At 31.8% G+C, this 13,367-nt stretch overlaps 1 protein-coding gene across 1 annotated transcript in view; it reads right to left on the reverse strand.

The window, feature by feature from the left end:
* The window catches only part of LOC129800684 (uncharacterized), a 118,940-nt gene that overhangs the window by 97,824 nt on the left and 7,749 nt on the right, over window positions 1-13,367 (reverse strand). The window contains exon 3 of the mRNA XM_055845273.1: window positions 6,176-6,329. Within this exon, the coding sequence (XP_055701248.1) occupies window positions 6,176-6,329 (154 nt within the window). The remainder of the gene's footprint in view (window positions 1-6,175; window positions 6,330-13,367) is intronic.

Here is a 13,367-nt window from a genome sequence, read left to right on the forward strand (position 1 = left end):
AGAATTGAATCATATTCGGAATGATAGGAAAAGTCTTGGAATTTCCGTTTATGAGTGATAAACGAACGGGTTATAAATCCATAATTATTTTTTAATAGAAATTTGATTGTATAGCTCCTGTACTATTTTGGCGATCTTTCGGAATAATTTATAAATCGGTTAATAATTTATAAATCGGTAATAAAATCGGTTAAAAATTTGAGAGATCCTCGAACTCATGAACAACACACTGGTAAAAGTAAAAGGATCAAATTGATCCAAATTTAATCCTTTTGCAAAGTAATATAATAATAATAATAATGGTGGCACAACGTTCCATAGAAGAACTAGGCCTTCCCACAAGGGGAGTTCGGGACATCTAATATTATTTTTTCTTAAACAGGGATAGAGTTGTCAGTCCCATGCCCCGTGGAATCAAGTGCAGTGAAGCTCACTGGATGCAATTCGAACACATTTCGTCAGTTGGATCAGCATTTGTCGTAACTTTCTCAGCGCTTGATCAGCACTTCTTCTAACACCATGGAAATACACACACAATACAAGAAGTGCTGAGAAAGTTACGACAAATGCTGATCCAACTGACGATTTAACGCCAGAAAAATTCCTGGTGACCTAAAGGGGATTGGAACCCGGGAGACTTGCATCATACGGCAAGTGCTCTACCACTTGACTTATTGAGATCCCATTTTTGCAAAGAATGGATCAAATTTCGAACTTTGAATGCACATTTATAATATTGATCCATCCTTTGTAAAAGGATTAAATTTGGATCAATTTGATCCTTTTATTTTTACTAGTGCGAGCTTTTCCTCATGAACTAAACCTCTAAAGCACTTTAAGCACTTTATTGACGTAGGTAATTGGTACGGAAGTGTTTTTGAGATACATCATCTAAGTCATGAGTGCAATTATTTTACAAAGCTTGAACGCTTTCCCACCCCTTTTTACATAAGTTTTAACAAATTTGTGAATTTAAAAATAAATTTCAAAGTTTGGGAAAAGACATTTTAATGGAAATGCAATGAAGTGCATTTTCCCATTAATATTATATTGTATATGAAAATTCTGTATAATAAAATTTTGAATTAAAAATTAAATTGTTAAACTTGAGCAGTAAGCTTTAAAAAAATGATACAAAATAACACGAAAAGTATACTCGTAAGCGAACTTTTATTTTTTTCAAAGACGTTTTTCACCCTAATTTTACTTTTCAAATTTTAAGAAATTCAATCGTCTTGGTTTTTGATATTTTGATTCAATTTCGCTTAAACAGAAATCACAACAAATATAGCTTGAAATATACATTCAAAATAGAATAATATTTATCTCTCGTGATTTTCCAATTAATTCTGTGCTCAAAAAATCTGCCATAGAGAGAGAGTTATGAAATTTTCCTTAGGCGAGAAATGCAAATTAAACAGCAATTTAATGAATTTTCATCGGAATTTAAATTCAATTTTACGTAACATGCTGTTACAAGTGAAGGCATCAATTTGTGCGTCTAGTAAATTAACTTTCAAACTTGATGAGAAAGTGTATTGAAATTTACCAAAAACCACCCTCTCAAACCAATATTTTTGATATGTAGTAAAGTTGATTGTTGGGGCGGAAAAAAGGAATTATATTGGAAGAATTTCTTAAGCAAAAATATATACCACAAATGTGATATTAATTGGCCACAACATATTTTTTTTCTCTAGCTCAGGACTACCCCTTGTTTTGTTCACAAGGGATTTAAAAGTATTTTTGTAGAAAAATCCATAATGAGCACATTATGAATGGTGGTTGGGGGAAAATATGCGTGAAGAGAGTACATTAAAAAAATGGTGAAAAAATATGAGTAAGAATAGAATCCCTCTATATAGCTGCCCTTTTTGATGCCCCCCATTGAACCTGGCAGATTCATTCACTCTCGTCTCCATCGTATCTCACACATCATCCTGAGAATCCATAAATACACATCCGACTCCTTCCATGGAACTCATACTTAGGATGTCAGTTCAACTAACAAATATTGAACGTGGCAATAGGTCGTTTGTCAGACAACACCCGCCAGGATTAATAAAGATGAATTAGCCTCGCCTCCACTTTGAACGCGCACCATTTGACGGTGATGCATCATAAATATTAAGTTTCACGAAAAAAAAAGGATCCCCGCAAAAGGAAGATTATTATTGTAACTGATGGGGCCAGGGGTACAATTTTTGTTCTTTTATGTCATCTCCAAGACGTGGGAGAAATTTCTATGGAAAAAAAAACAATCTCAAACAGTTAATATCGAGATATTGAACCTTTTCATTTTTCTCATTTTCTCTGTTCGAATATTTAATTACCATCACAATCAAATGTTGATATAGAAGTTACTCTAGCGGAAAAAATCATACAGGAGAAAATAGAAGAATGAGAAATCAGAATAAATTGTGAAAATCTCATAAAATGATATTCAAATATCTCCTATTTCCTATATACTGTGTATACGCGAATAAAATGAATAATTTAAGAAATTTAAAATCCTCAATTTTATTTTATTTCAATTGTATGACACACATGAGAATACAATTGGAATTGGACTTTTATGTAATTCACAGTGAAGCCCAAAGTCAATACAACGTGGAAGAAAAGAAGAGAAAAATGCATATGTACACACTTTGGGAAAAACCTTCAATAATTCCTGAATCTCATCTTTATACTCCTTTTTTATCGATTCAACCCCCTTTATATCCCTTTTTTTCTCTGAGATTCACCTCGACCCGACCCCTTAAAATCCATCCCAAAAGTTTTAGTCAAAGATTTTCTGTAGTTGTTACATACAATAGATTTTCCTTTTCATTTTACGTAATCCAGAAAAATGTACATGTAACCGAATGAAAATGAACTTCTAGGAAATCCAACATAAATTGACTGCGTCAGAAAGTTTCTCGTATACAATTGAATCAAAACTAATTCACAACTAAACTTTCAATACTCACAATAGTTTATAAAGCATCGAGCTCATGTGTACAGTATTATTAGACACAATCAACAAGGCAACAAGATGTGAATAAGATTAGAGAAATGTCGCCTGCAATATAACACAACTCATATAAACAAGACAAATGGATTGAAACTCCAAATCAATTCCTGTAATTTCATCAATTAATCTATCATTATATGTATTGCTATTGGCAAAAGCTTCCTAAAGAAAATTCATAATGCACGAAACGCATTTCTAAGAAAAATTACTAATTTTCGAAATTTTTGTCAGGAAACAATTTGAAATGTATGGCTTATTTTAACACTTGTTTAAAGAATATCGATTTAGTAAAAAAAAATAATTTCTAGATTATTTACAGGCGACTTCAGAGTACTTGCAACACGGACTGCGTGTAAATTCAATTGTAATTTTAATTTCGGGAGTAAAGAAGCGCGTTAACCAAATTAAACTCGAGGGTTGAAATAGATAAAACTGGTTCTAATTCGATTTATTAATCCTCCAAAATTCATTTTATAATAGAATTTTTACGCTTTTAGAGTTGCAAGAAACACAAGTTCCAAATATTTCAAGGTTTTCAATTAAGAACCTCTGCTAATCAGGATTTAACATTGGTTATTTATTTTAAATAGTTTCAATATGAAAGGATAGTTTGCTCAGTAAACGAAAGAAAATCATTTTATGCTCGAACTCACAGAAAGAGCATTACCTGTACACTGTACTACACATAACCTACTTTTCTTTTATTACTGAACTAGAAGTCATACCGTAAAAAATATCAACTTCTGATCTTCGGTGACCCCCCATAAAAGAAATATTACCTAAAGACATTTTTCCCTTCCCCGCAATCCCCTTTTATTCCTAAACGCCTTTTGTAATTGTTTTTGAAACTAGTTCCAGTGATTTCTTTTATTTTCGAATGGAGTTTAACATTTCGTCTTTACTTCGATATATATAATAATATATATATAATAATAATAGTAATAATAATAAAAATAAGAAACTTCGAGTTTTTCCGAGTCCAAGTTCAACCAAACTGGAGAGCTTATTTTAAACAGATTTGGTTAAATTTAGATTATTTAGACAGGTTTTGAAATTTACAACCCAGCTGCATCGGTCATAATCGGTAATGAATCGGTGAAGTACCCGTAAATGTCAGTAAACTTGTAACCCAACAAGAAGCCAAACCGTAAGAGATACGAACTTCCGGTCTTCGGTCACCCCTGCATAAGTTCACCTGAGGATCATTATTATGATTTTTATTTATCTCCACCATTCCAACCTTCCAAAACCATGTTTTTTGGTTATGTTTTGAATATAGTCAAGGGAGTCAAGGTGATCCTATCATTCAAATATAACTATGACCTAAAAAATCGCTATTTTGAATTTTTGGAGGTCAAAGCTTAATCAGCCTAGAGGGCTTACTTTTTAACCGATTTGGCTATATTTGGATTCTTAGGAAAGATCTTGAAATCAGTAATAAATCTGTTTAATATTCGTAAATGATTCATCTTTCTCGTATTTATATTTTTTGTTTGTCCGTATTCTTATAATTCATGCCAAATTAATCTAAAGTCCAATTTTTGATTTTGAAATGATTTTGTGATTAATCGCGATTAATCTCAAAAATTTAGATCTACTTATAATAAAAAAATCATTTAATTCAATCTGTAGGGCATATAAAAGTACAACATTTAAGCTATATTTTCTGAAATTTTTATTTAAAAATTAACCGGAGAACCCGATTTTTGGATGCTTTTTTTAACTTACATTGCGGAGGTCACGATGGCTTATAGACTAAAATTTTCAGAATAACCAAAATATGTCCTGTTAGCGGACTAGTTAAATTAGTACTTGAAAAAAGGATTCTTGAAAAAATAAAAATTGTATTTTTGGCAGAATTTTATACAAAAAATACTATTTTTTGTTGTATTTTATACTAACAAAAAATCCTTCGTCCAAGTACGAGTTTAACTCATCTCCCAATTTAATTCTTGTTTTTCTGACTTCTGAAGAATTTACGTTGAATAATCGGTACTACCGCAAAGAGAGTTTTTTTTGCAAATAAAGTTCTCTGAAAATCACGCCCCAACGGCTGGATTTTTAAAATTTGTGAATGAAAATTTCACAAAATATAGTTCAAATAAGACTTTTATATGCTTAACAGTTTGAAATAATTTTTTTAATCTTCTTAAAAAATATATTTGAAAAAATATGCTGTTTATTTTAGGCATCTTTACCTACGTAACCCTTAATAAAAAGTCATACGATTTACAAACACGAATTTTACAACCGATTTCTCCTTTTTGATGCACCTTTAAAAACAATTTGTCGTTTCTGCCTACAATGATAGGGGAAATTATCTTTAAAAAGTATTGTTTTTTAAATTGCTTCTTATATGCAGAGGGCTTGATACAAAAAAAAAAGATAATTCATGTAGAGCACCTAGAGCACTATCTCGTAAGTTCGAGCAATCCGCAAAGCTGGGATACTTTTACATCTCTTTTTATTAATATCTCATTACCAAAAATTCTGCTAATCACGAAATTTGCATCAGTTGTTTGCACTAAATCATAGAGCCAAAAGTAACTTATCATTCTCAAAAAAAAAAACTCTTTTGATTCAATTAAAAATTATTAAGAATGTCGTCTTTGATATAATTGATATGCATACACGAAAGTGGTACAAAAATTCTTAAATTAATCAATTGGAAAGGAATTTGTTGAATTCTCCAAGAAACATTTCTTACAATACAACAATTTTTCCAAAGTTTTTTTTTTGTTGATACAATAGTTTTTGACTAAGACGACGCTGTGTCTAAGAAAATGTCTACGAGGGGAAGTTCCACAGAGGGGTGACAATATCACAGATACCAACCCAAAAGGAAAATTCGTGGAAAACTCTAGGTGGCAGATTGATCGATTGAGAGTGGCAAAGCTCTCTGAGCTTATCAATCTGTTCACATCTGTGATAAGGAAGTTATTTTCTGTAGCGTCTCAACTGAAACATTGCCGCATTTTTAGAGCACTATAAAAGATTTTACGACCTTTCTACTAGCATTTTCGTGTTTTCCATGGGAAAATTCATTCGTCACTTAGAACGATGGACAAATTATGATAATTCATTCAGGTGTGCGTGTATATCTCTGACAAACAAGTCAATAAGAGAGAATTGGTAAATGGGAATTTAAAAGGATGGACTCACCTGTTTTGGCAGTGTTTCAGATCCACCCACTTCTTGTCCTTCCTTTCGGTCAAATCTCTCGAATTTAAAACTATTGGAACGATATAGTTCGTTGTCATCACGTCGTCGATTGCGACACAGACGTCGCGTCAGAATATTCCCAGCTGAACGAGGTCTGAAAAATTTATAAGATATTTTCTTTCAATCTCCTGTCCATATGCATTGGCATCTTCTACAATCTCCTGAATCATAGAAGAAAACTAAAGGAGCAACAGAAATTTATGCAATTCACTACGTGCTCCCAAAAGTTTTCGTGATCAAATTCAAAGAGTTGGATATTATTCAAAAGAACATCCATTCTCGTGCGCTTTTATTATTTGAAAGATGTTTTCTTCATCTCTCAACTCTCTTTCTTTTCCCATTTCCATTTTATTGGATTCAAAAAGGACAATAGAAATATCTGTGAAAAATGAATAATAACTATATGCTGAAGGAGCAAAACTGTTGAATTTTTCCCCATACCGTAGTTTGAGGAAAAACAACAAAATTTACACTAAAAGAAAGCCATTGAAGCTTTCGACAAAAGCAATTTTTATATAAGCAGAAAAAGGTACTAAACACCAACGGTACAATAAATAACTTGTTGAATTTCCACCTCAAATATTTCACGAGCCATTAAAGTGATTTTCCGTGATACGAGCCACACATTTCTCAACAGGACACTCCTCACATTCCCCAAATCCACTTTCTTTGCTGAGCCTTTTAATGGCTTTTCTTTTTTTTCCACCAAATTGAAGTATTTTTCGCAAAAACCACCATAAAGAGAAATTTAATTGTATCGTCATACGAAGTCACGGTAGAAAGAAAAATGGGGCAAAAGATGAAAAGATTAAGAAATTGATTTTCAGAAAAAATTTTTCGCGAATAAAACCATACACGAAAAATACATTCACTTCATATTATTGAGTTCTCTTATCTCTTTCCCTTCCATCCAATCGCATCGTCCCATCCTTCCGGGGCGTAGAAGTATATCAAAAATATTGTGAGTCATGTGAAAAACCCCCGGTCTCTCCTTTTCATCGTCTCGTCTCTCTTGGCCATCTACCCCAAGTACTTTTCACGATAAAACATTGATATGTGGAGAATGGGAGAAAAACTGGCGCCAAGCCAGTCACTTTTCATTTCTTGCTGCGAAAGCATCAAACACCATATCGAATTTGTCATCCCCACGAGAACAATATTGACCATTTACAAATTGACAAAAATAATAACATTCACCCCATATCCAGAAAATTTTTTATTGCTCTTTTAGTTTCTACGATAATTTTTGTTTTTTCAATGAATAAAATAAAATTTTCTTGGGAAAATTCTGAAAAGTGATAATTATTAACGGTAAATAAAATGCTTTACTATCAATTTGTTGTAATATTAGTTATTGACAATCAATTTTATATGGCCCATTACTTAATAACCTATCTAAAAGATTATAGCCCTCTTACAAAAATTATTATTGGTTAACCCTTTAAGGAGGAGATGGTGAAAAATCGGGTGTCAGAAAAAATCACTTTTTCTAACTTTCTAGATCAATACACAACCTTAGATGACTATAGGAAAAATTTCATTTTTGGGTCACCGGTGACCCAATCATCCTTAAAGGGTTAAGAGAGGAAAGCTGACCCCTTTCAGGATCCTTTTGTTATTTAAATTTTCAAAATTATTTAACATAGGCTGCTATGCACATTGTACAGTAACAGCTGATTTATTAGGTTTATTTATTAATTAATCAAAAAACCTATGCACAAACACAGAAAATGACGCCCTGAAAGCTCTGTTAATAAATCAGTTGGTTTCCCCTATCCACAGGGCAGGACTAACGCTGAGAAAAACTTGAGAGGTTTTTCAATTTAAAGAATTTTGTACATTTTCAAACATTCAAGAGATTATTTTTAAGGTTTATTTTAGTTAAGGCTTTTTACTGTGAGATGTTGAAAATCTTAGTAATGATCTATGAACATTTATTTTCTTTGTGGATTTCGCAAAGAAAGTGTTACTAATTTGTAGAAGAATGTGTATTCGTTTTTTTGTAACACATGACCCCTCTGGAATTTTCTGCACTAATATTTAATAAAAAAAAAGTAATGAATAGTCAGAAAATATTATAAAGCTATAATAATAATAATATTATAAATTTACCTCCTTTTCCTCACAGTCCCACATTATTTTCACATGATTATAAAAAAATGAAAATTTATCAAAAATACGTTTTACTTGATTTTAAAATGATCACCTGTAAAACTGTATAAGACCACATAAATCGTAATTTACTTCGTGATATATATCAATTCCTAATGTTTTTTTTTCTACTTCATTTGACGATAATAAGTCTAACAACCTCCTCTCAAGGAGTATGTTTATAAATCAAAAAAATTATTAGTTAATAAAATGTTAAGTACTGTGCATACGAACACGAACACTTATTAATTTGAAATTAAGCTTTCAACAGCCATTTTAATAAGTAACTTATTTATAAATAAGTAAGCTGGTAACTGTGCATAGGTTTTCTTATTTATTAACGAATTAATAAATCAACTAGTTACTCTGCATGCCCCCCTCAGTTCTGTTTGATTGCAAAAAAATGTGAGCCTAACCAAGAATGTTTGAGAAATAAAGGGATATGAATTTAGATTTCAAAGAAATTTGCCTGATCTGAAAAATGTACCAGAGGCATAGGGGGAAGTGGAGCACCTTTGAATTGGAGTTTTTTGTTCCATTTTTAAAATGTAACTGGACCTTAACATGACATGATTTAGCTCCATAAACCAATTATTGTGAAGTTGAATTTAATTATAGTAATGGTCAGTTTCCATTTAAGGGCACAATCACATTGACAGTAAAATGTTCACCGTTTTTTGTTAATATACGCATTTTCATTGCAATTCTTACGCAAATTTTCAATTACCGTATTACCTTATCTCATACTCGGTGGCAATAGATGAAAATAATATAAGAAAATTGAAGAAATAAAACGAAAATTCGATAAACGGTGAGCAAAGAAAACTATAAGAGAAATTAATCGTACAGTTTCTTTTGCTCTTTTTTTCACTGATCTTTTGCCCAAAATATTATGAGGTGAGGTAATTTGGAATCATGCCTATTTTGGAATTTTGAAATTTTCTTACTTTTTTAGATGATTAAAGAGAAAAAGAAAATCACGAAGAAGTACTTTTCTCTTGTTGTCATCTAAAATTGTTAGGAAATCTAACTGTTCCAAATTAGGCATGATTCGAAATTACCCCATCTTATCCTACTACCCAATTTGCTGCAGCCATTAATAATATTTTATATACATCTTTCAATAAAAGAACATTGTATGGGCCACGCTGCTTAAGAATTTTATCTTTTTCAAAGTAATATTTATTCTATTTTTTTTTTGATAATTAACGAAACACAGTTTTAACGTGCAGCGTAGTAGCATGAACTGCCACTATTCTTTTTATATACGATTTTATTAGATCAGATCCTAGAAAAACTGGCCACGCCTTTTTCATTGTTAGTGATAAAGGAAATATAGTAATTTTTATACAATAAATTTATGGGATAGCCCATATACATTTGTGATTTTAATAAGGAATAATACGTTTAAATTGAATTTGATAGGCTATCCTTATATGGAGTGTAATTTTTAAAGGACACCCACCAAAAATGATTTAAGAATTTTGTCATTAATATGGGTTCCGGTCAAAATCTCGAAAGCCAAAATTCCAAATGGGTCGAAATTCCGAAAAGCCAAAATTCTCAACACCAAAAACCCGACAATCAAAATCCCGAACGTTAAAATCCCGAAGTGTCATAGCTACTCCGACGACTGTATCTGTATTTGCTGGAGGTAAAAGAAAATTTCGTGTGTTCTGGGAAATTATTCCATATAACCCCGTATAATTTCGTCCTTTTCAGGATTTTGTCTTATTCGGGATTTTTGCTTATGGGTTTTGTCCCTTTCGGAATTCTGGCTTTCGGGATTTGGGTGTTTGGGATTTTGGCGTTCGGGATTGTGGCTATTCGGGATTTTGATGTATTCGAAATTTCGATTCATCCTGAAGACATAAATCATTTATGTGTTCAGGATTTTTGCTTTTTGGAATTGTGGCTGGCGCTGCATTATAATGTATAAGGAATCCATATGGCTAGATATCAACGCTAAACCGGTAGCAGACGCATGACATGGAACAAGGAAAAAGTATAATTTGAATAATTCATTGTTATTATTATATTTATTATGATTTTTTTTGATACCTAAGTTTTTGGGTTTAACAGCCACAATTCATTTTGTATTTAATTTCTTATTTTAACGCGAAATCATGCCTTGAAGAACTAAGTGGAATGAGGGTCACTGATTGCGAATTGAACACCTTTAGGCCGGAAAATTTTTGGACACCTAAAGGGAAAACGAATACAGGATACTTGCATAATAAACAAAGGTTCTATTCAACTCATGGAAACAAAATATCATAAAATCAGGCATATAAAAAACTGAATATCTACTCTACACCGTCCTATTACATACATTTATATTTTTTATGCCGCATCCTTATAATTGGAATATTTATCGCAAGATAACAAATAAAGAGGATAATCGAATATTAAACAAAAAATATTCTAAAACAAATTGTAGCAGCAATTAAAACAAATTAACAGCGAAATTGCTGATGACAACCAACAGAAAACCTATCAATACTAAATATTGCGGAAATTTCACATTATCAATTAATTTTGATTGATTACCCCCATCGCACATCATAAAAGCACTAAACGAGTTGGAATATTAAAAGGCAATTAAAAATCCAATACTTTAATATACTATGAAAAAAATGGACAAAATTCTAGTATGAATGGGCCATTGAAAGCATTTTGTGAATATTTAAAATGTGGACTTTGTGTAAATTTAAGCAAACAAAATTAATCTGCGAGATACTTTTCAGGTTCAACAACTTTACTGATGTTTCTGAATACCCATTGGGGATGAATTTTTATTGCTCGAACTCAAAAGCAATAGCAGTATGTTGTTTTGAAGTTATATTCATAACAAATTCTCACAATGCTTGTTACGGCATTAAAGATAACACAGCAGTATTAGCTGTATTTTCTTTTCTTTTTTAATAGATGTACAGTGAAAATATTAAAGTTAAACTTTCTTACATAATAAAGATAGTAAAATTTATTTATACTATGGATGATAGGTATATATAAGCTATGGTGGAGTTTTCCACCGTTTTTACACCGGAGGTTAGTTATCAACATTATAGGACGGCGGTGGCTACTAAAAACTACAACGTATTTATTTGTCTTTTTTGTGTATCTATAGATTCTTATTCTCTAATGAATTATACTAGGCTGTTACATAACGACTGGCAGATTTTACGAGATTTTTCTATGGTAATATATATTTCTTAGATGGGATGCAAATTTCAAAAGATAAGGACCACTAAGAAGTATCTTGGCTGTTCTTGGCTCTTCTTATCCATATAGTTTTATTAATAGTGGGAGAATCGCAAAATTCAAAAATTCTATTATATTCAAAATTAATCCACTACCCACTGTACCTTAATGCTTCAACGCTTTGACAAAAAAAGGATCATTTTTCTGGCATTTTTGAGAAAAACTTTAGCGCTGGCCCAATCGTCCTAAAGACCAAAAAAAATCTCTATTTTTTTATTATAATATAAACTTTATTTAATTCAAGCTCGTCGGCATATAAAAGCACAATATTTGAGGCATATTTTTTTAAAATGATTATTCAACATTTTTAAAAATTTAGCTTCTGGGACCTAATTTTCGGAGGCCTTTTTGAAAAAACTAACTCTTCATTAAAAAAAAATTACTCAGAGGAGATTCATCTGAAATCTAAAAACCAAATATTTCCTGTTAGCAGATGAATTTAACTAGTCCTTCAATGATGAAAAAATGAAATTTAGGTTTTTGGGAGAATTTTATAAAAAAATAGAATTGTCGGCATATTTTACACCACATTTCATCTTGTAAAATTAATTGTGACCGAGAAAACATAAAAAATCCTTCGTTCAAGGACTAGTTTAACTTATCTAATAACAAGAAATATTTAGTTTTTTTATTGAATCTACTCTTAGTAATCTAACAACTGAAAAGTATTTTTTCCCAAAAAGATTGATTGGCTGAATTTTTAAAATTTTAAAATAAATATCACAGAAAATACAGTATACTTTTACTTGCCTAATAACTTGAATTTTTTTTTATTATGCCGAAAAAATTTGCAGTTTTTTTTTAATGTTTGACCTACGTAACCCCTTAAGTACAATCCCTGTAGTAAAAGACCGGCGAGCCATTATGGAATCGTTTAATATTTTGACAGATAATCAGAATTTTAAAGTTTTGGACAAATGTTGTGGTTTAGGGTAAAATGGGGTAATTTCGAATTCGAGCTAAATTAGAATTTTGAGGTTTTCTCTCTGTTCAGATGGACAAGAAGAAAACGATGACCACGAAGAAGTACAAGCCCTATACTTAAAAATATTTCTTTGTGCTTTTTTCTTTTGTCGATCTAAAAGAGAAAAAAATCAAAATTCCAAAATAGGCTCGATTTCAAATTACCCCATTGTAGATCCAATTAGGTTCTTTCAAATATGTTTTGTCCTTTGCATCGACAGTTTTCTTATTTGATCTTTAGATATTCAAGGATTAATTATTTTTAAATCATTTCCATTTTTTGAGCTATCTTTTTAAAATATTTTTCTCCTGAATCAGGGAGCATTTTGTGGAATCACTCTCTGGCACCGTTGAATAACCCCTCTTAGGAATCCCATTTGAATTGGTACCAGTGGTGCCCTCCTCCGGCGGATCTGGCTATTCGAGCACTTTGTCACTTAGGGGTAGTTTTTGTGAGAGAGCTCGATCATTCTCTCGGTGACCGTGCTAGGGAATAGAAGTGTAAAGTGATGAGGTAGAGAGCGTGACATTGTGTGCTCGGGTAGTAGGATACAAAGTCGCCTCCCTCATTACTATAGATCGCGAGTGTTATCAAATAAATAATTAATTGTGGTCAGAGTGAAACCACATAGAGTCAGAAGTGGGATACGAGATTCTTAGAATCGTTGCGCAATAGTTGCACGCGCGTGTGTGTGAGTGAGAAACGCCAAAAGTGACACCCAGGAAGATGAGGCTTCTGAGATTCGGGGGCGCT

The sequence above is a fragment of the Phlebotomus papatasi genome, chromosome 1, assembly GCF_024763615.1.
Source record: "Phlebotomus papatasi isolate M1 chromosome 1, Ppap_2.1, whole genome shotgun sequence".
Classification (NCBI taxonomy): domain Eukaryota; kingdom Metazoa; phylum Arthropoda; class Insecta; order Diptera; family Psychodidae; genus Phlebotomus; species Phlebotomus papatasi.